General features: G+C 47.2%; 1 protein-coding gene across 1 annotated transcript; it reads right to left on the bottom strand.

Annotated features, from left to right (window-relative positions):
- Positions 1 to 7,812: 7,812 nt before the first annotated feature.
- On the bottom strand, positions 7,813 to 21,089 carry SALL4 (spalt like transcription factor 4). Its single transcript, XM_086622746.1, has 4 exons — positions 21,020 to 21,089; positions 10,304 to 12,838; positions 9,349 to 9,656; positions 7,813 to 8,235 (listed from the first exon to the last, which is right to left on the bottom strand). Exons 1-4 carry the CDS (start codon positions 21,087 to 21,089, stop codon positions 7,813 to 7,815), a joined length of 3,336 nt encoding a protein of 1,111 aa, XP_086478872.1.
- Between the last annotated feature and the right edge of the window lie 1,632 nt (positions 21,090 to 22,721).

Consider the following 22,721-nt stretch of genomic DNA (forward strand, 5'->3'; position numbering starts at 1 on the left):
AGCCTATATTTAATGAAGCCCTCCATAAATCCATCAACACTTGCTAAGGGAAACTACAATAAAGCTCATACTGCCATAGGCTCTGTTATCGAGAGAACATTTGGCGTTCTCGTAATGAAGGTTCAGAGCAGATACTTCTCATGCTGATGTGAGGAAGTGCAGTATTTGTACGGGATCTTTTTCTTCCTTGCACAATTTTATGTTGCAGATCAAGAAGAAAACCCTTCAGTGCCTAATTTTCAAAACAATAATAGTCAAACTGTCATTCACATAGGATAGCTGTCAAACATAAGAAATGAAGAAAGAAAAAGGTGCAGCTTTCTAGACAAATTCACATTTTTGTTTTGTTAGCTCTTGAAATGATTTTGCTATTAGCTGTAGCTGTTTTCTTAATTCCCACCATACCGATTTTTATTTGTGTTACATATCCTGTGGGTGTGATAAAAAATTTAAAGCTCTAAACTGAGAACCGGTGTTTGTTACACATTTTATGTTTGCAAATTTTAGCAAAAAAAACACCCTACATAAAGTGGTTATTTTGTCAGTTAAGACTGAAAGAACCAATGGGGGAACAGAAGAATAGATAATAAGGACATTTGATTTTCTCCAAATCTGAACATCATGAGTTGAGGGGTGAAATACCTTTAATATGTACAGAGATTTAGGTACCCCAAATCAGTAAATCACCTGAATGTGTGCTGAACTTTAAGGACCTAAGTAATCAAACTGGTTTCATGGAAACAACCAGCATGTAAAAAAAAAAAAAAACCAAAACCCAATTATGTTTGGTATTCTGAACATCTAGACTGCATGGAGACAAATTTTTCTAAAACAAACTTTGCAAAGTGGATCTAGAGGACTGCAAACAGCTGTTAAGCCAATTTAGTTAACTTGATTTAAAAGCATCCTCTCTCATCATGTACATAGGGCTGCAAAGCCATTGAGGATCTAGGAGGACAATATGGATAGAAGGTTCCAGGACAGATTCTATGTTACTACACTAAGAATACAGGTTATTTTTCAGGTAGTTATTTACTCCATATGTTCCTCCTGCATCACTTTTCTGTTCACAACACACCACACTTTGTGCATCTGGCCCTCACATTCTCATGGTTTCATAAGCGAGGAGCTTTGACTTCTAATCAGCTCATGGTTGGTTTTTTTGTTTGTTTGGGTGTTTTTCATAGAATGGTTAGGGTTGGAAGGGACCTCAAAGATCATCTAGTTCCAACCCCCTGCCATGGGCAGGGACACCCTCCACTACACCATGTTGCCCAAAGCCTCATCCAACCTGGCCTTGAACACCTCCAGGGATGAGGCATCCACAACTTCTCTGGGCAACCTGTTCCAGTACCTCACCACCCTCAATGTAAAGAATTTCTTTCTTATATCTAACCTAAATCTGCCCTCTTTCAGTTTAAATCCATTGCCCCTTGTCCTATCACTACACACCCTTGTAAAAAGTCCCTCTCCAGCTTTCCTGTAGGCCCCCTGTAGGTACTGGAAAGCTGCTATAAGATCACCCCAGAGCCTTCTCTTCTCCAGGCTGAACAGCCCCAAATCTCTCTCTTTTTGTTTTGTTTTGTTTAGGTTTTTGTTGGATTTATTTTTTTTTTTAAAGCTTAAATGAGCTGACTGAAGTATAGACAAGATCATTATTAATAAAAATAGTATCTTATTTATGCTTTGAATCATATTTCCCCCTAAACCTATGTAAGCAAAAGTGTAGGAACATCTCTACACAACAATTATCAAACTGTTTTTAAAAAGGCTTTGTTCACGCTGTTTAAGGCATCCTACTTAACCAGACTGAGTGCTCAGATGTGGTATCTGCCCACCGAAGCCAGCCTCTGGCATCTGAGAGGAGCTGAGGAACCCCTCCTTGCAGGCAGGCTTCAGCTTCTCCAGCTTCCCCTCCGGCTCCAGCAGTCCCTCAGCGACCATCAGCTTGATGGCATGTTTTCAGCAGAGATGGCTTTCATGCTTCCAAGCCTACAGAAGCTGTGACCACACTCTGCTGTTAAAAAGGTCCAAACACTGCAAGAGCAGGTTTGTATTCCTGGCCTTGCACCAGTGCCTGTTGCTGCTCGAGGTTGTGGTCTTTATATTTCACCCTGTTCTTCCCTTTTGCTCTTGCAGTTCTAGGTATTTTGCTGACAGCACCTCTGCTTTTTGTCCGTATAGTTAGAGTCTATATTGGACTAAAAAAATTTTAAAAAATATACATATACACAAAAATAGCACTAGGTGCTGTGAATTTTACATGATTTGTTTTTTCAGCTTTATTTAGAGAGACAGTTTTACACAAACCTTTAGTAATGCCTGGATTTTGCCTAAAGCAAGTATTGGAAAATAAGGCACATGATGAGATCCACCTGCTTGCATTCTGAATCAAGAAATTTTCTGCATGAAGTAATTGAATCAGAGAAGTTAATCTTTGGACTACAAGATGTGACAACCAGAGAGGCTAGGGAAGAAGTCTGAAAGGAGAGGATGCTGCTTCAGCTTGGCTGGGATGTCCAGCAAATGGATCAGTTATAATAGGCATCAAAAAGCATGCTTTCCAATAAATCAGAGTGCTTCAAGTATCAGTGGTATTAACAGCAATCAAAATGGTGCAAAACCCACTGCCCTTTACAAGCAATTAACTCAAAGTGCAAAAAATAGAAGATACAATAATGAAATAGATAATACTATAATAGGCAGGAGCATGTAATTGCTGGTTTTTCTCTGCTTCTGAGTTATGTTTCCTGTCCTGCTGTGGCTGTGCAATGACAGACGCTTTTCTAGGTCAGGGATGAATGTGAGCTGAAGCCAAACATACGTGAGCCCAGCGCTCACCCACACACCACTAACGCAGAGCACTCACCAGTGAGCGCAAGCGGGGAGGCTGTGGGGAGTGCACGCAGAGAAGAGCCCTCTCATCCGAGCACACAACACAAAGAGAGATCGAGAAAGCCTCAGCGCCGTGACAGTAACCTCATGGGATCACACAGACAACACGAAGGCTTTCTGCCTAAGCTGTTATTTTGCAAACAGATGCCATCATCTTTCCCTATTCCAAATGTACTGCAAACCCTGCAGTAAGCACAATGTCTTTCAACAGGAAAAATAAAAAAAGTAATGCAATACTCATCCCTTCTCCTTTGTTTCAGCCTCTCCCTGCCATCCCATCAGCTCAAGCACCTCAGCCAGGTCCTTTCCCCTCTGCAGATCCAAGCTTAACAGTCAGTTACACTTTACTCCACGTTGTATTTATCAGCAGCCCAGGAAGGCTCCCACCTCCTTGCTGCCAGCTGTTGGAAAGGCAATCAGCCTCCCTGAGCTCAGCCCAGACAGCAGATTAGCTATGTGGTTTTCAGACAAACTCACTCCTCAAACTTCCCATTGACTTTCTGGAAAGTTTTTATCAGAAAGGGCAGGTCAAGAGAAATGTTTCTTTAGAGGGATAGTGCTAATACATTAAACCTAATGCACTTTTTTTCTTTTTAAAGCAATGCAACTTTTAAGTTCAAATTGAACGTTTTAAGTAAGCCAGCCTTTACCTTAGCTCACGCAAGTAAATATGCCGCTTGCACAAAAGCAACAGCCTGGGCAAATCCTCAATGCGCTGAGCAAAGTCAGCAATAACAAACAAGAACAGGAGAGGCCTTTAGGCAAGAAGAGAGGCTAATGAGCGGAGACAAGCGCACATACCACCTCACTTCTGCTCTCACACCAATGCCAATACATTAGCTTCAGTAAACTTGTTCCTAATCTACATCAGCACAGGGAAGAAGAGAATCAGTTGTCTTTCTTAATTGTTAAGATGTAATCTTACTGTAAACTGTACACACTTGCCAGTGCGGTGAGTTCCATCGTGCTGAGTTTCAGAAGGCGTTGGCTCAGCTCTTGTACACGGGAGAGCAGCTAATTTCCAGTCCTGCTTGCTTTGGAAATACAGTCTCCCCACCAGCTACCTCCAGCAGAAACATCCCTGTGGCACAGCCCACTTTCTGCTGCGGGGACAGCGGTCAGATAGGTCTTATCTTTTCTTCAGGTTTTGTGATAGATCCATGACTCACCCACAGTGGCTTCACTGGGGATCGTGCTATGCTCCAAACTGGAGCTGCCTTATCACCCAGCTTTGGCACAGCGAGACCGCGACACCGTGGCCTGGAGACTAAAGCCTTCCTGTGACTGTGCCAAGTCACATCGTTCTGCTGTCACTGCTGTCCGCCCAGCTAAGGCAGGCCCTGGCTGCATCTGCTCGATTCCCCCAGCAACCCAATGCTGCAGGATATTGTACAACTCTGCCAAAACCGCTTCTTGTCCTGGTTTCCCAGCAGCTTCCTGACATTTTATTTCTAGACCAGAGCTCATGCTTTAATAAACCCCTCCTCCTCCCTCCTCATCTCCCCTTAACTTCCAACCTGTTGACCAATACAGTTAAAGAAGGCAGAGGTCTGAATGCATAATTATATTCTTATAGATGGTCATGAAAAGGCAGGCAGAGCCCCACAGCTTGGCATCTTTTGAAGTAAAGCTGTAACGTGAGCTCAGCCCTCATGTGACAGGCTGAGTCCACATTTAAGAAAGAAAGAGACCCCAAACCTCAGGATCTGTTTGAATGAGGAGACATCAACCGGTACCACCAAGGTGCAAAGCCCCAGGACAGCAGGTTTTGTTGGCTTCCTGCTAGCAAAACCACTTGTTTCCTCCTGCTGCTGACGTATTTTCATGGCATTACGATACCACTTGGGATCAAGCTATCAGTGGAGAGCAGGCTTGTTATCACAGGTTCCTCTGAAGCCAGGCCACTTTTTCACAATACCCACGGTTGGCCCATGCTGGAGAGCAGATCGCCCAGTTAGGGTGGGTCTTTAGATGTGATGCACCTCTCCTGCAAACCCAGCACCTCCTCTTTCACACCATGTTGCTCCAAGTGCTGCTGCAGTTAGTCCTGCACAGGCAGCACGTGCTGCATGGGTGCCCAGCACCCCTGGCATAGGGAACCAGCCAGAAATCCAGGCTGACATTTGAAGGGCCGGAGCAGCAGCTCAGGCAGCAAGCTCATCCAGGCACCCAGAACAACCTTGCTCTCAAAGCAGGATACAGGATCAGTGGCTGAGAACAGTATCCACACTAGCATGGGTATAGTTTATTTCTAGTTATCACCACTGAGAGACCTCTTGTACTCCTCATCCATTGTGGTTCAATTATACTCCTTTGGTTTCTCTGAGAGAAAGGTCACGTCTTCTCTTGCACCAAATATTGTCTCCTGGAACTGAAGTATTGCTTTTAAAGAACTACATACTCTGTAGACTACTCAAGTGGTGTATGCTTTCTGCCTTCCCACACATGCACCACACGTTGCTACCTTTCCTTCTGCTCCTGTTTATTTTGTCCACCTTCCTGGACCACCTCACACCTGGTCCTGCCCTCTCCACCCCTTTTTTCATTCCTCCAGAGCTTATAGTAGAGCCTAGAGAACAAGTGTTTCTGCCTTTTTTTCCACCCCCAAGTATGAGCCTTGTGCAAGGGGCACCATGATCAGGCTGTGTTGACATTGGAAGGGTGCACCTTAAGAGGACACTGCTGCTGCACCATCTTCCCCCCACTGTTACCTCCCAAGCACAAAATACGTCTGCTAGTTTAGGTTGTGAGTATCAGACCCTGATATCAGACCCCTTTTTCCACTATATCAGGACTGTTTTCAGAACTGTTTTCCTTTGCTCTTTAGAGGAAGTTATTTATCTTTTTTCTGATAAATGCATCTTCAGGCACTGGCAATTTGATAACTTAGTATTCCTTTCCATTTCTAGGGTGATCACAGTACAGGAATTACTGCACGTATTACTCATCCTATTTTAGTGTGGGAATCAACACCCCTGGTACCAATCCCTATATCAAACCCCAACTGTTCCCAAGAAACTGATCTAGAGACTCCTCCACTGCTACCCATTTCTGTTGTTTTAAGTAACAAACTAAAGCATAACCTTAGATGATGGATTTAAAAAGTCACTGGAGGGAGACAGCGTGCTGCCTATTGAACTTGCTCTTCAGGAGACAAATGCTTTGCCAGAAAAATTTAAGCACTAAGTGTGAAAAAGCCATCCCAAAATTTATTCTCAAAATGTCAACAGAAACGCATCAGTAGGTACTCAAAACTACAGAGTTCTTAAAAGTCATACATTCACAATGCAGAAACTTGACAATTGGGATGCCTTTTGCATGGTCTATGTAACAATATCCATTTTACAGTGTAAACAGGTACTGGTATGTTCTTACTTACAAGTCCAGCAGGAAAGGCACAACTCGGCATACAGAGATCATAAGCAAGAATCAGGTGCAACAACATTACACAAACTTTTGGTAATCCGCATTTTTGGAGCCTTCCACAACGGAGACTGGACTTGAAGGTTTCCTGCAGTCAACAACTAGACTTCTTTTCATCGTTCAGTCCTTCCACACCAAATGCTCACTTTCCAGTCTGGTTTAGATTCCATTACACATACAGTTCCAACAGACGTTAGAGGAATAGTGAAAGGTCAGTCCAGTAAGTCTTCAGGTGCTTCCACTAATACATCAGGTTTTGGTTTCAGATAGTGCATGGAAGCATCTGCTTGAATCTCAGTTCATTACAGTGGTCATTAATAGAAAAATAGACACTACAACTACAAAAGGAAAAAAATGAGGTAGATAACTTAGAATCCAGATGACTATCCCAGCAACCTTCATACAATACACATGGATCATTAATTACCATTTTGGTAGAATGCAAGTTCACAGACCACCAAGAAACTTAATGACCAAAGTAGGAATGCCATCCAAAAACCCACAAAACATTTAACCTAAGCATGAATACTTCATATTTAAATACAGGTTTACACAGACTGATCTTCTAAATTACCCAAATGAAAAAAAAAATAAAATAAAAAAGTCTCTTGCTAAGGAAACCAGTTCTCATGCCTAATTGCAACAGTCACCTGAGACTCCTTGCAGAGCTTTTAGACCTGACTTCCCAAGGCAAGTCTTCCCTTTCAAGAAAGGAAAACAAAAAAAGTATATACATACCCACCCATGCTTGTTTGGGGCTCTCGGTATTGAAATAAAACATCTGGGAAAAACTGCACATCTTTGGAAGTAGGAGTTTTGGCACTACACTTGAAGGACTGTCTTAGTAGTAGTATTAAATAAGCAGCAGTCAACAACACAGAGAATTAATTCCTTAGGAGCGGTGATTAAAGAAAAACAGCAACTTTCTTTTCATAGAACTTCTGAGGCAAAGAAGGAATTAAAAAAAAAATTTTGTCGTTTTTATAGCCATTATAGTAAAAAGTACATTCAGAAACCACACAGAGCCAAAAATCCAAACAGAAAAACTACTTCTAAGAGGGTGGCAGACATTCTAGGATATTTACCCGCATTAATAGTTTTCATTTCTCATCAGTAAATAGAAGCTTTTCCATCAACAGTAGGTTGTTTCCACTCTATTCAAAACCCCCAATTCACTCTAAACAAAGAGGTAAATATTCTAACCTTTGGAATTTCAAGTTGTAGAAACTTCTGTAAGGCTGTACACATTAAAGTCACAAGTAAGAACTACTTTGCAAGACCCGCATCTTTCCAAATAGAAGGAAATCCTATTCTTTATTATTTACTATTTGCAAAGCAAGATCATGATTGTACTCTGGGCAACTCTTACAAAGACAACCATAAAATCATTTGCACGTCAATAGGAAAATAGGCGGCTGAAGTGGAATCTCTTAAAAATATATGTTTGTGTATATATATATTTGTTCTTTCTGTACGTCAACTTCACTAGAGTTTTTAACTAACAGCAATTTTGTTCTCCTCCATGAAGTGAGGGAACTGATGTTTTGGCACGTTGTCTGCAGCAGCACCACTGGCCTTCTCTGTATCAGAACCAGTTCCAGACTGGGTCCCATCTGTTTTGGAGACCGTAGCAGTATTTATTGCCGAACCACTCCCAATGGTGACTGGAAGAGTAGGTAAGCCACCGCTCTGGATCACCGAGATCTCGTTAGTCTTCATCGCTATGCCATTGCTGAGTACCGCTGCGTACTGATTCCATACTGTGGGGTCAATGCTCACTGAAGGAGGCATCATATCCTTCGGAAACATTTCAGATACCTTCTTGGGATCGTTCCCCAGCAGAGCCATGGGGTTATCGATGGAAAGCCTTCTTCCCCGCCTGGCAGAGTTATTCCACATGTGAGTTCCTACATGGACCTTCCAGAGGGGGAAAAGGAAAGAGAACCATTAATACTGCAGCAGTTCTTTTATGGTACACCCAAGCTCTACTTTGCTTTCAGCCAAACTGCTCAGACGAAGTCACGTATGCTCCATTTGCATTCAGGAAGGTAGTTAAGCTGGCTAGTTGTTGTCTTTGTTCTCTTCCTGGCACATGTAAGATACCATCATTCTACTGCCTGACATCACCAAGACTCTCTAGAGTTTACTGTTGGAAGTGGCTTGTAGGACTGTGTTTTTACACTTACTGTAAATGGTGTTGGCAAAGATGTCCCCCTCAAAAAAAATAAAAGCTGCATTATTTGCTGTGAACAGACTACACTGGAAAAAAGACTAGTTACTGCAAAAAAAGCTCACCAAGGAATTTGGAAGAGAGGTTACACCTAAGCTAAAAATCTTCCACATCACAAACACACTGCTAGTGCTTCCAGCAAGTGACTGTTCACAAACCGCAGAGGATTTTCCCTCCCCATCAGTATTTATGCAAGAGGACCGAGGAGCCTGAAGAGGTTCTTGTGGGAAGTGAGAAGCCTCTGTGCGAGTGAGGGAGCTGCAAGTCCTGAGTCCTTGACAGGGCAAATGGATTAATCTGACAATTAGGACAGACTTGCAGCACTTCTTCAGCAAGTGCTTAGATACAATCCCTCAAGTACTTTGTGCCATCTCAGGATTGTCTTCTCAGTTTTATCCTTCCTTGTCCTGCATGGTGTTTCAAGCAGTGCCGTGTAATGCATGTATTCTGTAGGCATCATTTTGTAGCATTCAGTCTATCCAATGTTTATGCCTTGACACATCCAAATCCACATGAAAATAAAGCAATCTGCTTAGTAAGGGTTAGCTAAGGCTTCCCTACTATCCAAAAAGGAAAGTCAAGGACAGTAGCAAAGACTTCTGTGGGTGATCACAGTACACTGTTTAGCAAGTTGTGTGAAGAAACTCGGGGAGGAGACACAAAAGTCAAAGATTACCATTTGAGGAACCAAAAGAAAATCTAAGTTGTCCCCAAAGGCAGGACAAATATTAGCAATGATCTTTCCCTCTCTCGTATGACTTTCCCTGGCAAAGGAGATCACAACATAAGGGACGACATACCTTCAGGTTTCCTTTTGTTGTAAAGGCTCTCCCACAGATGGTGCAGGCAAATGGCTTTTCACCAGTATGGGTCCGTTCATGGATCTGAAGGGCGCTGGCAGAGGAGAAGTTCTTCCCACACGTAGTGCAGATGTGCTGTTTGGCAGGACGGCAGAATTTCGGTCGTGGCACAAGGAGAGGGGCAACACCAGGGGAGAGAGCTGGTGGGCCAATGAAATGGCCAGTGCTAATGGGACGCTCGCTGGGCATCTCCATTTTTATGAGAGCTGGTGGGGCTCTAACAAAAGCAGCTGGAACACTACTTCGACCTGGAAAGAAAGCAAAGATAACATTTATCCCAGTTCCTTCTGCTTCCAAACTTAAATCTGGCTAAGATACCAGAAGTCCTGCCTTTGGAACTACATGTGCCCGAAGAGCATGCCTGCAAAGCCCTCCAAAGCCACATGATAGGGCTGCTATTACACTTGCTAGGACACTCTGAAATATATCAGTTCATCCCTACTTCTGTTGGCGAGCTTAGGAGCTCGAAAGTCTCCCTTTTGGATCAAATTTAGATCAACATCAGTCTCAGTGCTAGAGAGCTCGGAAAACCCACAAAGGATTCCAGAGTTTTAATGCCATGTTCTTGGGTTAAGCAGTTTTCCATGAAACACAAACATGTATCTTTTAGAGACCTGTAAGGAAGTGTCAGGTGAGCCCATGAAAGACAGAAAGTGCACAGCCTCTATTTATTTTAAGGACGTCTATGCTCCCCCTTGCAGGAGATGACAGCGGTCAGGCAGCAGGACCCTGACAGTCAGGAAGCTTTTCAAGGACATGTGTCCCTTTTTCTACTGGAGGAGAAGAAAGAGGGGAAAGCTGAGGAGGTTTGACTTCTGTTGGTCCTTTAAGAGAAGGGTTTCCTCCAGTCCTACTACCCCACCCCAAGTTATTGCAAGCATTTCATATTACTCACCATATTCTCCGTTTGCAAAGTGTAACCCAGGTTCTTCTTTAATGACCTTCCGACCGATATTGCCGTAAGTTAAATCCAAAGCACCGACGACCCCTTCCATTTCTGCAGAAGCGTTCTCAGGACCTTCTGATTTATTTCCTGTGCCTGTATCTTCTTGATTGTTGAAGCTAGGTGACTTTGACCTCACGCTCTCAGCTTGGCTGTTGGCTGGGGACAGAGCCTGGAGCGATGCAGACTCAGAGGCAGCAGGACTCCTGCCGTTCTGATAATCTGGATCTCCTGCCACAGAAGATGAATCATTTGTCATGCCATCACTTTCTGCTGAGCCATTGTCACTAGACTTCAAGCTGCTTTGCCGCTGCAAGTTCAAAGCAGAGCTGACGATCTTCATTTGATTCTCCAGTGCTGCAATACCAGAGAAGCCAGCTGCTGCAGCTGGTGATTCTGATTGTGCATCATATGGAGTAGGAGGTTTTGAAGAACTCCTAGGGCCATCCTGAGAGTCCAGGTCCTCTTCTATCTCTATGCTCTCCACAGTCTCATCTGGGCGACTGATGTCTCCATTCTTCTCAGCCACAGCAGCATCCACATCAGTACTGTCACAGGTGTTTTCTGGCATTGGAGTATTGGGTATCTGTCCCCCCATATGCATGCGGATATGCTGCTGCAACACAACTGCATTTGTAAACTTCTTCTGGCAAATGGGACATGAATGTTGCATCTTCAAAGGAGTATTGGCCCGGTGGACGCCATAATGAGTTTTAAGGTTCCCTTTAGTGGAGAAGGCACGGCCACAGATTTTACACTTGAACGGCCTCTCTCCAGTGTGAGTACGGTAATGCATCTTGAGTGAACTCTGGCAGCTCAGCACTCTGTGACAGATCAGGCACTCGTTGGGGTCAGCAGTGGATTTGTCGATATTTTCCACCAGTTGCTGAAGCTTCGATGTTTCTGAGCCTTGTTCGTTTGACCCACTTACGTGGAAGATGCTCACGCTGCAGGTAGCTTGTGGTGAACTCAAGCTCTGCTCTGTTCCCGATTCATGACCGACCGCCCCTGATGAGGAAGAGCCACCCTCACTTTCTGGAGAAGGCCTTGACTGCAGGTCACTCGAGAAGGCACCAGGCAGAGACTCCTTGATGCCTGCTAGGTTGGAGACGGTCTGAGGTGCACTGGTGGCCGCAGAGGTAGGCAGGGTTGTTAGTAAAGGTTTGCTATCCACAATTAGGTTAGATTCATCCAGTGGCACAGACATCCCATACGGGATTCCAGTGCTAGTGGGAACATTGTCCAGGTGCTCAGGAACCGGGTAAGGATTCATCTTTATGTGGGGGTATTTGTCTTTGTGACGCTGAAAATGCACTTTAAGGTTTCCTTTGGTCGTAAAGCGGTTACCACAAATGTTACACTTGTAGGGCCTTTCCCCAGTGTGGGACCGCAGGTGAATCTGCAGGGCACTGTCGTTGCCGAAGACCTTGCCGCAGAATTTACACTTGTGTTTGAAGAACGGCTCTTCCGCGTTCGGTTTGCTTTCAGACACGCTAATATTGGGGGGTTTTCCCTTCCCCTTCTTTGAGGAATCTATCACAGAAGAAACAGCCGAAAGCGGGTTTTGGAAGATGACGGAGTTGGAGGACTGAGGTAGCAAAGGATTTGGGAACCGAGAGATGGAGCCAGGGAGGCTTCTGCTTGCCTCCGGCTTCAAGGGGAAGGAGGAGGAAAGCCCAGCAGCCAGAGAGCCGGCGGCCGCAACGCCAGTGTTAGAATGAGGTAGTTTTCCTTGCTTCAAGGATTCCAGTGATAGGCTCTGGCTTCCAGCTTTCTGTCCGATTAAAGCAACAGCAGCCGACAGCTGCTGAGACATGTGAGCGCCCAGAGCTTTTAGTGGATCAGTAGCAGCTGCTATAGAAGGATGCAGGGCATGGGGAGCCATCATGGCAATCTGAATGCGAATCTGCTCCGTCAACTGAATTTGCTGGAGTTGCTGCTGCTGCAAACACACGAGCTGCTCCAGAATCATGGGGATGGCATTAAAACCGGCTGCTGAAGAAGAGATGGCATCGGAGGTCCGCTGGTTCACAGCCACTTTAGTGCCGCGTATCGTCTGCAAAGTCACATTAGTGTTCGGTACTTTGGATTTTGGTAGATAGCTTAGCCCAGGAGCTGCAGGAGTGACGGGGGGTTCTATTTTAAGGTACATTCCTCCTACTGACTCGGCATCCATTTTTCCTTCTCTCTTTTCCATAGAACCAGTGCAGCCCTTTGCCTGAACGTCCTTGCGTGCCCTGCTATCCATTCGATCACTTGGAAAGCTCCCTAGAGAAGCCTCAGAGAAGCTCTCAGGGGGTACTGTTCCCTCACTGTCACTCATGATTAGAACAGGTGGATTTTTAGTGCAATTTTTCTTATGCTCAAGGAATTCAGAGAGATCAAAGAATTCTGCACAGCATTTCTCACAGATTTTAGTTTCCTCCGTGCGGCACCTTTTGGAACTCATTTCACCATCTCCGTCACCTGGGACGTCTTGTGGACTCCCTTAAAATAAAAGAAAGTCACATTATCAATAGCTAGATTTAGACTGAATGTTTCCTACTCTTAAGATCACTTGACTTCACCTGAATTGCAAGTTAAAGACATAAGACACTGTACTCAAGTTGGCAGATTGATTTGAACTCCCACTCTTTGTTTTGCTGCTAATTCATTTGCAGCCCCAAGGAAACTTGCATCTTAGTTCTGTTTTCAAGAAAAACAGTAACATAAAAGGAATCTCACAAGGCTCAGTGAAAAGAGGTTTAGCACAAATCCCCTTATACAGGTAAAGGGACAGTGCAGCAAGGCAGCTTGCACCTGCACAACAGCTGAAAAGGAACATGACTCAAGGAAGACATCGTAACATGGAGTAAAACACCACTTAAACTTATTTTGTGTTTGTACTTCAGTTTGTAATCCTTAGTTAATCATCTCACAGAAATTCACGTAAGATTGTTAACACAAGAACTTCAGAGCAGTTCTTAATTGTACTCCGATCTATTAAAATGACATTCACTCCGCCATTATGGAAGTCATTACTACCAGAGAGGGCTGACAAAAGCAGAAGTCCAATATTAGCTTTTAAAAACTTCAAACACATGCTCACATAAAAAACAACCTCTAAAAAGCCACAGCAGTAAAGAAAAGATGATCAACTTACAGAACCTCACACGTAGGTACGAACCTACGTTGATACTGACGATTATCAGAGCGCGATGCAACGAGTCCCACTTGCAAAACACACACAGTCGTTTCAGACCCGCTCAGGCCACCCTGTTTAGCTGCATCCGCAACTCACACGCTTTGAGGGAGGGGGAGGGAAAGCAAAGCTGGTCTGTAAGTCCACTCCTGCCCTTCCTCCACCACCACCCCACAGACTGAGCATAATTTGCATGCAGACAAAAAAAAAAGTTATCATTCAGGGAAACATCAGAATGGGAAGAGAGGTTAAGAGAAATTCTAAACCAAAACAGGATGTTTTTGCTCAGCGTAGCCATCCTTCAAACAACAAACTTGCACTCAGCCCGAGGCGGGTGAGCACACGGGGCACGGGAGGCAGGAGTGTTGGGGAGGTGAGACTTGGGGCTCCCGCAGCTGAGGGGGAGCGGGAAGGACTGCAGGTGAATTCATTACAGCCCCCGCCAGGTGAAACATCCTGTAACCCACGTTAATTGGTCCGATTTTGATGGGTGCCAAGGGTGCAGTAACGAAGTACGTCACCTCCCGCGCACCCAGCGGGGCATGCTGCAGGCCTCCACCACCGAAAATCCGAATTTACGAGATCTCTTCTGTTTGGGTCTTGCATCTCCAGTAATTCATCCCAAGGCTCAGCTCTGGTTCCCTGTTACTAGCCCACACCATCTTACAAGGGGAACCGAAGACTGCAAGCACAGGAGCTATTTGCGGCTTTCATTTTAAAGATGTAACCGAATCACACATCTGATACACGTGGATATCCTGTACATGGCAGGGTGGAGGGGAAGCACGTCCAAGCAACAACTCAAGCACGTTGACTTACTGTTTCTGGGTAGTGTAAAAGCTCTGTAAGGAAGGATATTGCAAACCTTGACATTTGTTAGGTTAACAAGGGTATTATATGTATATTCAACAAATCAAACTTCAACTGTTTAATGTTAAGTGATGGAAAGTGCATGTAATTTTTTTTTTAAAAAGACAACTTGATCAATGAAAAAACGCAAATATCAGAGGCCTGTTATGCTATTGCAGAGCAATAAATCCACATCTGTATGTGCACAATTCTGTTAATCACATACACTTCAGGGTTCCAAGTCCTTGAATAGGGAGGAAAGGTGTTCTCAGCACAGCTATGATTAAAACTGTTTGGATCCCTCATATCTAAACAGGGAGAACGAAATAGGGGTTTTTTTTCCCCTCCTCCTTCAGCCCAAACAACTTCTACAAGCAAAGGAAATAAGATAAAAGCATAGTTTAAGCATACATTTCGCACCCCAAAGTTCATTAAATTGATGCCTCTAAAGTTGATTTAACTCTATGGAAAAAGATACAGAGAAATCTAGTCTGCAGACAAGTAGTACGTGATTCAGAACTTGGTCAATAAATAGGGTCAACTGAGGTGAAGAATGGATGTTTTTAAAAACTCATCTTTGCAAGAGTCTGAGCAGATATATCAGGAAAGAAAGCACTAGTGTTGAAAAAAAGACAAGAAGTTTCCATAACTACTCTGTACACTGACTGAAAAGGTTTTTACTTGACTACTTTCCTAACTGTTTCCATCCAAAAGGTGGATGGAATAGGCTAAAACATCAAAACCTCTTTTCCAAATCCTTTAGCATTCAGGGCTTTAACAGTCCAATCTCCCAAGCCCAACTACACAGTTATCCCATGTCGCAAAACAACGTTAGGTTTTACTTTAGAAAGCACAAAGCTCGCTCTTCCACATTTCACGCTGCAGTTCGCACCTCTGCAATGGCCATGCAAAATGTTTCTAGTGGATTAGAAATGCCTGCAGAAAAGACTGATGCCCACCCCCAAAAGGAAGTATTCCAGGATAACAAGTCCTCAAACTTTATCTGCTTCAAAGCATCTGATCATTCATCTCCCTTCCATTGACAGCACTTTCTTATTTTTCCACTCTTCTACTGACAAGACCGTGCTAAATTCAAAGTCCCCTTTTCCAGTCTCCAGCACAGCCCATGCTCCTAATTTTTGTAATTCTGAGGAGCTCCAGGGGTAACTTTTTCTGGTCTTAAGCACCACCTCACAGAAAAACTCCAGTAAATCGCAGGGAGTTGTGTTTGGCAGCAGCAGGCAGGTTCGCAGCCCTGTCCCTGCCCACTCTCGCTGCCACTGTCAGTTTAGTTTCCAGTTCCTCTGTCTGACTGCAAGGCACTAGCTCAGGACTCCAAATAAATTCAATTTCCAGCTTGTACCGACTTGCTACATGACAAACAGGGAAGAGTTATGCCTTATTTTCCCTTCCACCTTTGAAAAAGTGTGTGTAATAGCTTCCCCCATCCCGAAAAGATTAGTTGTTTTTACGATACAGACAGTAGAAGCCCTACGCTTGGTGATTGTGTAGTAGCTGGAATAGCAAAGGACCTATTTACTATTTCTTAAAAAACACAACAGCTTTTCTGAAATTCTTCATCTTGATTTCCAGCTACATCCTCCCCTCAGCCTCGAAGAAGCACAGAGCGCCTGCAATCAGAGCACCTCAGTTACCCCAACCTCTGCCCCCTCCCCCCCAGCACTTGCACTGACATGAACTTAAAGGACTAAAAACGTGAGTTTTCTCTGCAAAGAAACCTCCCTGTGCAGCTCTGTCCACACACTGTATGAGTATTTACCGAGGAGCAGAGAGCCCTGCCAGAACAATTGCTTGTGCACTTCACTTAACCCTCTCCAAAGGCTTCCCAGGGATCGGACTTCTACTGTTTTTTTTTTATCTCCCCACCCCCGAATTTCAGGAATGTTATCTCTCAGCATCTAGTTATCCAATAAGTTAGAAGAATGCAGTAAACCCAGCAGGGGGGTTAGATTGAATCACTGGCAAATGGATGGAAAAAATCCACTATTGTGTAGGACAAGGCGGTCATCGACAAGGAAGGCTGATAAAATCCACACGGCTCGAATTAATTTTTTTCTTGAGGGAACAAGTGAAAGAGGAGTGAAGCAAGTCTTGTTTGGTTTGATGTGATTTCAAAAAGGGTGCTGCTGGTCTGCCACTCAGCTGAGCAATTAGTGACCTAATTTTTTTTTCTTCAACTGTGATAAAACTGCTTCACTAGAATTGGGAGGAAATGGTCAGAGCTCGAGCTCCCCCACATTTTTTCAAGAGTTCAATACCTTTGGTGAGCTTACTTTTTCTACAGCCTACATTTGATCAACTATTTTTACTTTAACATTATCGTAACCCTGCACTTCTCAATTAAAATTAACTCACTAAAGGACGAGCAAGTATCCACTCCAGTTCTAGTGAAAACCTCTGCCACCAGCTCCCTGTTTCTCTGAGGCTTCGTGCTTCCTTGATTTCCACCCCCCGCACCGCCGCTGCCAGTTGAAAAGCTGACTTCCAAAAAACTTCAAACTGTCCGAAATTTCCCTGCTTTCTCCACTATAAAACAGCATTTAAAACACTTTAACGATGAAAACTCACTTCGAGGTAAGCAAAATACATGACTACTTACAGAAATATTCAAGAGCCCTTGATGTTCTCTACACCAAATTTATCAGCAGCATTTTTCTACCCAAGAATGAGCCAGAAACGTGTTACACCTAACAATTAGGGTTTCATGTGCTTTCAGGTTCTCTCTCAAGGCTTCATTTTTTTTCTATTATCTACCTACTGATTCACCCTTTTGATTACCCACCTACCAAAGAGAAGGGGACAGATATTGTTACTAAACGCATCTGAAGAGCATAAAGTGTTAAAACACGCAGGAAAAAGTTAAGATCAGAGGCACTGGCTTCCACCGGAGGCCACGGCACTGGCTGTAGCCGTCGGAGGCCCGCTCCCCGCATCGCCAACCTCCTCAACTCGTTTCACAGGGCTTCAAAAACAAAAAAAAAAAAAAAAAAAACACCAAAAAAAAAAAAAAAAACGAGTTTGAGGACGCCGTGACAAACCCCTTCATAAAATCGCTGCGAGTTACCTGCCCAGGCGCACACCCGAAGCCTGCAGCGCGCACACGCGTCCCGGCGGGGCCGGTCGGTGGAGGGCACTCACGCCCCGCGCTGCCCGCCCCGGCCCCGCCGCCCTGCCCGGCCCGTGCGGGGAACCGGCCGCCCCCGGGCGGTGCTGCCAGGCGGGGCCACCCGGGGGAGCACGGCCGGGGCTGGCCCCGCTCAGCCCCAGCCCCCCGCCCAGCGTCCACCTGAGCCCGAACATCACCTGCGACATTAACTAGAATGACTTTTTTTTTTTTTTTTAAGCAAAGGGCGATTCCCGAACCTGATTCAAGAAATAACGCAAAAGCAGAGATTTGCCCCAGAAGCAGCAGCAGAGGCCACCCGCCCTTGGCCCTACCTGCTCGGCGACCGGTCCTCCCACCGGCGCGGCCCGCAGCTGCCCAGGCGGCGGCCCCGGACCACACTTAACACTAGTACAGTGTTTAAGACCGAGCTAAACGGCACAAACCCCGCTGCCAAGGTCAATTGCATGAGAGTCCTAATTGTGAGCCTGACATCAACTTACCACCCACAGCAAGCAGGAGGAGGCAAAGGTTAGAGCAGCAGCTCTGTCAAAACGTCACATGCCGCTGAGCCCAGCGAAAGGGCTTCATCACTACAACCAATATAACGTTTCACTTACGTACAAGGGAAAAACAAGCCGGCGTCGCCCCCCACCCCACCCCCCCCGGCTCCCTCTCGCCCTTCGCACCGCTGCAACACCCCGGCGCCGCAGCCCCTGGCACGGCCGAGGGCACGGCACCCACCCCCGCCCCGCGGGTCCCGGCCGGCCCGGCCACCCTTCCCCGCCGACGGGAGCTTCGGGCAACCTAAAATAAAAATAAAATAAAAGAAAATCACATCAGAACTTGGCCTTCCGCGTTAAACGCCTCCCTCTCCACTTCCGCAGAGCTCAAAGCACGAACCGGGATTTAATTAAGGAAATCTCCAATTTTACCCTCATAAAAAGTTGCAGTTTGATACTGTATTTTTAAGAATTAATCACATTTTTAATGGCAGCAATCCAGTACAATGGGCATTTTCAACCCCTTTGTGAAAATGCTAATTTTCAGTACGTAGTATCATTCTCCAGTGACCACCTGCTGGTTTTTTGACCTGTTAATTGATCACCAGGTTAGCAGAACCGCTTCTTAACACGTCGCATTGTTCACAGAGGTGGGTCCCAAATCGCTTTGGAAAAAAAAAAAGGAACACTTGCAAAAGAGGAGATAAGGGCTTGATTTTATTATTACGATTCTGTACATACTCGATAATGTCCCAGACAAATCCCTGCGGAATTTCGACTTTGTTATGCAGCTTCATCACTCGTTATTTACGGGCACACCTGGCGCGGGGAGCAGCAAGACTATTTTGGAGATTTGAGGGCGATAAGAGGCATCGGAGCCGCAGCCGCGATTTTTGTTTCATAACGCAGAAACGGAGAGCACGCAGCACCCGGCGGCAGCGCGGGGACCCGCCCGGCCGGCGCCCCCGGGCCGCGGCGGAGGGTCCCGGCTGAGCGCGGCCGCGGGGCGGCGCACGGCAGCGCCGGCCCCCCCGGAGCACCACGACCCACAAAACACGGCCCCATCCCGGGCGGCAGGAGAAGCCCCCCCAGGCAGGGCCACAGCTTCGCCAGGTCCCCCTGGCCTCTGCAATCGGTGGCCCGGCTCCCGGAGGGGTCTTCATCCAGGGTTTTGTTGTTAAAAGAGGAAGGGGGGGGGGAGCCCCAACAACAACAACAAAATAGCAGCTGGCCATTGCCCCGCCGAGCGCGGTGTGTCGCGATCCTTCCCTCCCTGCACACCTCCCCCGCCCCAAGCAGGCCGCATCAGGAGTTATTAACCCTTTTGTTTCAGCGCAGACCCGGAGGTGGCTTTCCAGCAGCGGGCAGAGATTTACATGTGGAAACATCACCTCCATCCCCCAACCTAACCATATGCACAAAGGAAAACAGTCATGCATTAAACATGGGATTTATTGCCTTCTGGCCAGCTTGCTGTTTCTTAAGTCACCATTAACCGGACCCAACAATTGCACATTTCGACTCAAAGAAGAGAGGGGGGAGGAGGAAAAAAAAAATTACGAGCCCGAACCTCCTGCGGGCTGGGAATAAGCAGATCCTGTAACGTGCATTGGTATTGATCAGTTCTAAGGATGGAAAAACCCCACACGAAACCAGTCCCTTAGGAAGGCAGAAAACCCTAAGAAAGTTCTTGGGGGACATACAGAAGTGTTCGGGCACAACGACCACAACTCCTAACAAACGCAGCCCAGCTCAGCTCACCGCCAGCCTCCCCTTCTCCACCCGGGACGTGCCCTCCCGGCTCCACTCTCGCTTCGGAGCAGGACGGACACCACGGGAGCTTCCCCAGTTCCGCGGCACCAAGGGCCTTAAAAACGGGGGGAAAGCCCACGCCACAACCCGGGGAACCGCCAGCCCCCCCCAGCCCGGCTGCGGGGAGATGCTGCTCCGTCGAGGAAAGCTGGGCACGCTCCGGCAGCCCCGACCCTTCCCCGCTCCCGTAGGGGAGAACTGGCCAGCGAGTGCCCCCTCCGACCCTTCCCCTGCACGCCCACCCCCACCGGGAGCTCTGGGCTAATTTGTGCGCAAATTTATACTTTCCTCTTCCCTTAGCCAGGCAAAGGGCTGCGAGCTCCCCTAAAAGGAGGGACACCGATTTGCGGTAGCGAAATCCCCCACACTGCCCAAATACAAAGCGCTCACGCACACCCCACATTAGCTCACCGGAGTTATTTTAGGAAGTCGGAAATCAAAGATGGCTGGAGGTCAAGCTACAAAAGGTCCAGGGCGATTGTGATCTCCAACGAAAATAGTCCGAGCGCTTTTGTTTGTTTGTTTGTTTTTAAAAAAAGCCCCACAGAAATCCTCATAACTAACGAGAAAGTGTTAAATACATCTGGGAACCAAATTCGAGCTATTTCCTACCCCTGCGAAGACTATTCGCAATCCCCTCCTCTCTCTCCCCCCCCCCCCCCCCCCCCCCCCCAATCCCCTCCGCCTCGGGGAGGCTTTGGGGTTCACCTCCCATGAGGCTGCACCCCGACCGCCGCGGCAGCGCGGCCGGCGCAGCCCCGCGCCCCCCACGCGGAGGCCGGCGCAGGCTCCGCGGGACCGGGGCGGGGGGATGCGGGGCATTGGGGGGCCGCCAGCCGCGCAGGGCGAGGGACCCCTCGGGCAGCTCCGCGCAGCGCTGCGCCCCGGAGCGGCCCAAATCCGAGCCCCCCACTCCCCCCCCCCCCCCACTCCGGGAAATAACGGGGGGCCGGTGCCCCGCTCAGCCCCGCGGGAACACCGCGCTGGGCTCCGCAGGGACGCGGGGACGCCCCAAAAAGCCTGCGACGAGCTGGGGGTCGGGCTCCTGGCAGAGCCCGTGGCGGGGGAGAGGAGCGGGGGGTGAAGCACGAGGGTGGAAAAAGCCCCCCAGGAAGCGCCCCGCGCCGCCCCGGCCGCCGCCTCCGCGCGTCAGGAAAGTTGGGACCCGCCGCGGCTCCGCGCCCGCCTTTGCGCCTTACCACTTGCAGCATCTGGGGGCTGCTCCTCGGAGTTGATGTGCTGGGGCTTCGCCTGCTTCCGTCGCGACATGGTGCACCAGCATCGGGAGCAAAATAGTAGCAATTATTTTCCTCTTCACAACAAATTCCTAGAGTTGGGAAATTACCCCCATTGGGCGGAATGCGCATGTCAGAGTAATTATGATTATCAATAATGCATTGCGATTTATCATGGGTCCCTGACAGCTGATTGGCCTGAGTCCAAGGGCTCACAGATTATTCAAATAAGGGCCATTGATCAGGGCGCAGCGGGGCACGCTGGGCCATGTAGTCCCGGCCTGACCCGGCCCGCCCGTGCGGGCGACAAAGGCGTGAGCCCCGCCGGGGGCCAGGGCCGCCCCCGGGCAGCCCTCCCCGGGCAGCGCGGGGGGCAGGGTCCAGCTTGGAGAGTAAACAAACAAGCCGGCAGCCCGACTTTCCAGGCTGGCGAGGGACAATACCTTTGTTATCTCACCTGCGCTTTTTATATTGTGCTTTTAAGATATTTTTTTTTCCCTTCCCCTTCTCCCCCTCCCCCCTCCAAAGCAAGCAGAAACCGGGACGGTGCTAATTCTTCCCTTTGTCGTTCGATAGCGTGGAAAAGGAAAGAGCACCGAACGGACGAGCTGGGGGTGTCCTGGTGCTGCGGGCAAGTTAAGGGGCTTTAAAAGCGGGTCCAGACGGCGCGTAATTACGCGTGGCGTTGGTTCGTTTGTTTAAAGACTTAACTTCTGAGTCTCGCTTTCTGGGAAGCCGACAAAATCGAGCCGATAGTATTTTTAACAGCAAATAAAAACCTTAAACATGTAAAAGGTTCATGTGAAAAACTTGAAGCAAGTGAAAAAACACCGCTTTGAAAGTATTTTCCTGTACTAAGCTGACTGTATAAGTACCCAGAGGAATCATTGTCATTTTTACCCCACTCTTCTGCCGTTGGTTTCGATGTGAAAATGCACCACGTCCAAGTCCTCCCCCACAAGCCTTTGGTGCCCACTGGAGATGGGGTCCGTGCGGCTGGAGGTGGCTGCAGGACCCAGCCCAGCTGGGCTCGGCTTTACTCTCCTGTAAAGCCCCCGGGGGTGTAGAGCAGAGTTACCTCCAGCCCTCTGAACCCCACTGAAGCCAGCTGGACCTCATGTGAGCAAAAATGTGAGGGTCCTTGAATATATGGAGATGAGGATTGCAAAAATCTTTGTGGGAGACATAATTTCTGTTTGTTTTCATGTAGAACACCCACTCCCCCCCCCCCCCCCAATCTATCTATGAAAATGAAATGGATGGCTAAAAGACCTTGGAGAAGGAGATTGATTTGGTGAAGAGATGATTTTGCTGGTTTGGAGGAGCTGGGCACTGGGTGAGTGTTCAAAAGAACCACATTCACTCAAAGTCAGACTCAATATGTACTTTCCATTGCATCATTGCATTCATGAGCAAACAATTTACCAGGGTCTGTGCCTCGGTTTCCCCACTTGTGAACTGAGAATGACATTTCCCCAGCTGCAAAGCTGTTGTGGGATCTCATCTATCTGAGATTGTATGGGATTCAGAAGGGTAATGTAGAATGGAAAACTCAAATCTTACTAGACAGCAGGAAGGTGGAGAGAGGAAGCAACGGTACCTAATGAGGCCACGCGATTGCCACAGAGCATCGCACAACACCGCAGTCTGGTTTTACCAGTTGCTT

The sequence above is a fragment of the Tauraco erythrolophus genome, chromosome 18 (genome assembly GCF_009769465.1).
Source record: "Tauraco erythrolophus isolate bTauEry1 chromosome 18, bTauEry1.pri, whole genome shotgun sequence".
NCBI lineage: Eukaryota > Metazoa > Chordata > Aves > Musophagiformes > Musophagidae > Tauraco > Tauraco erythrolophus.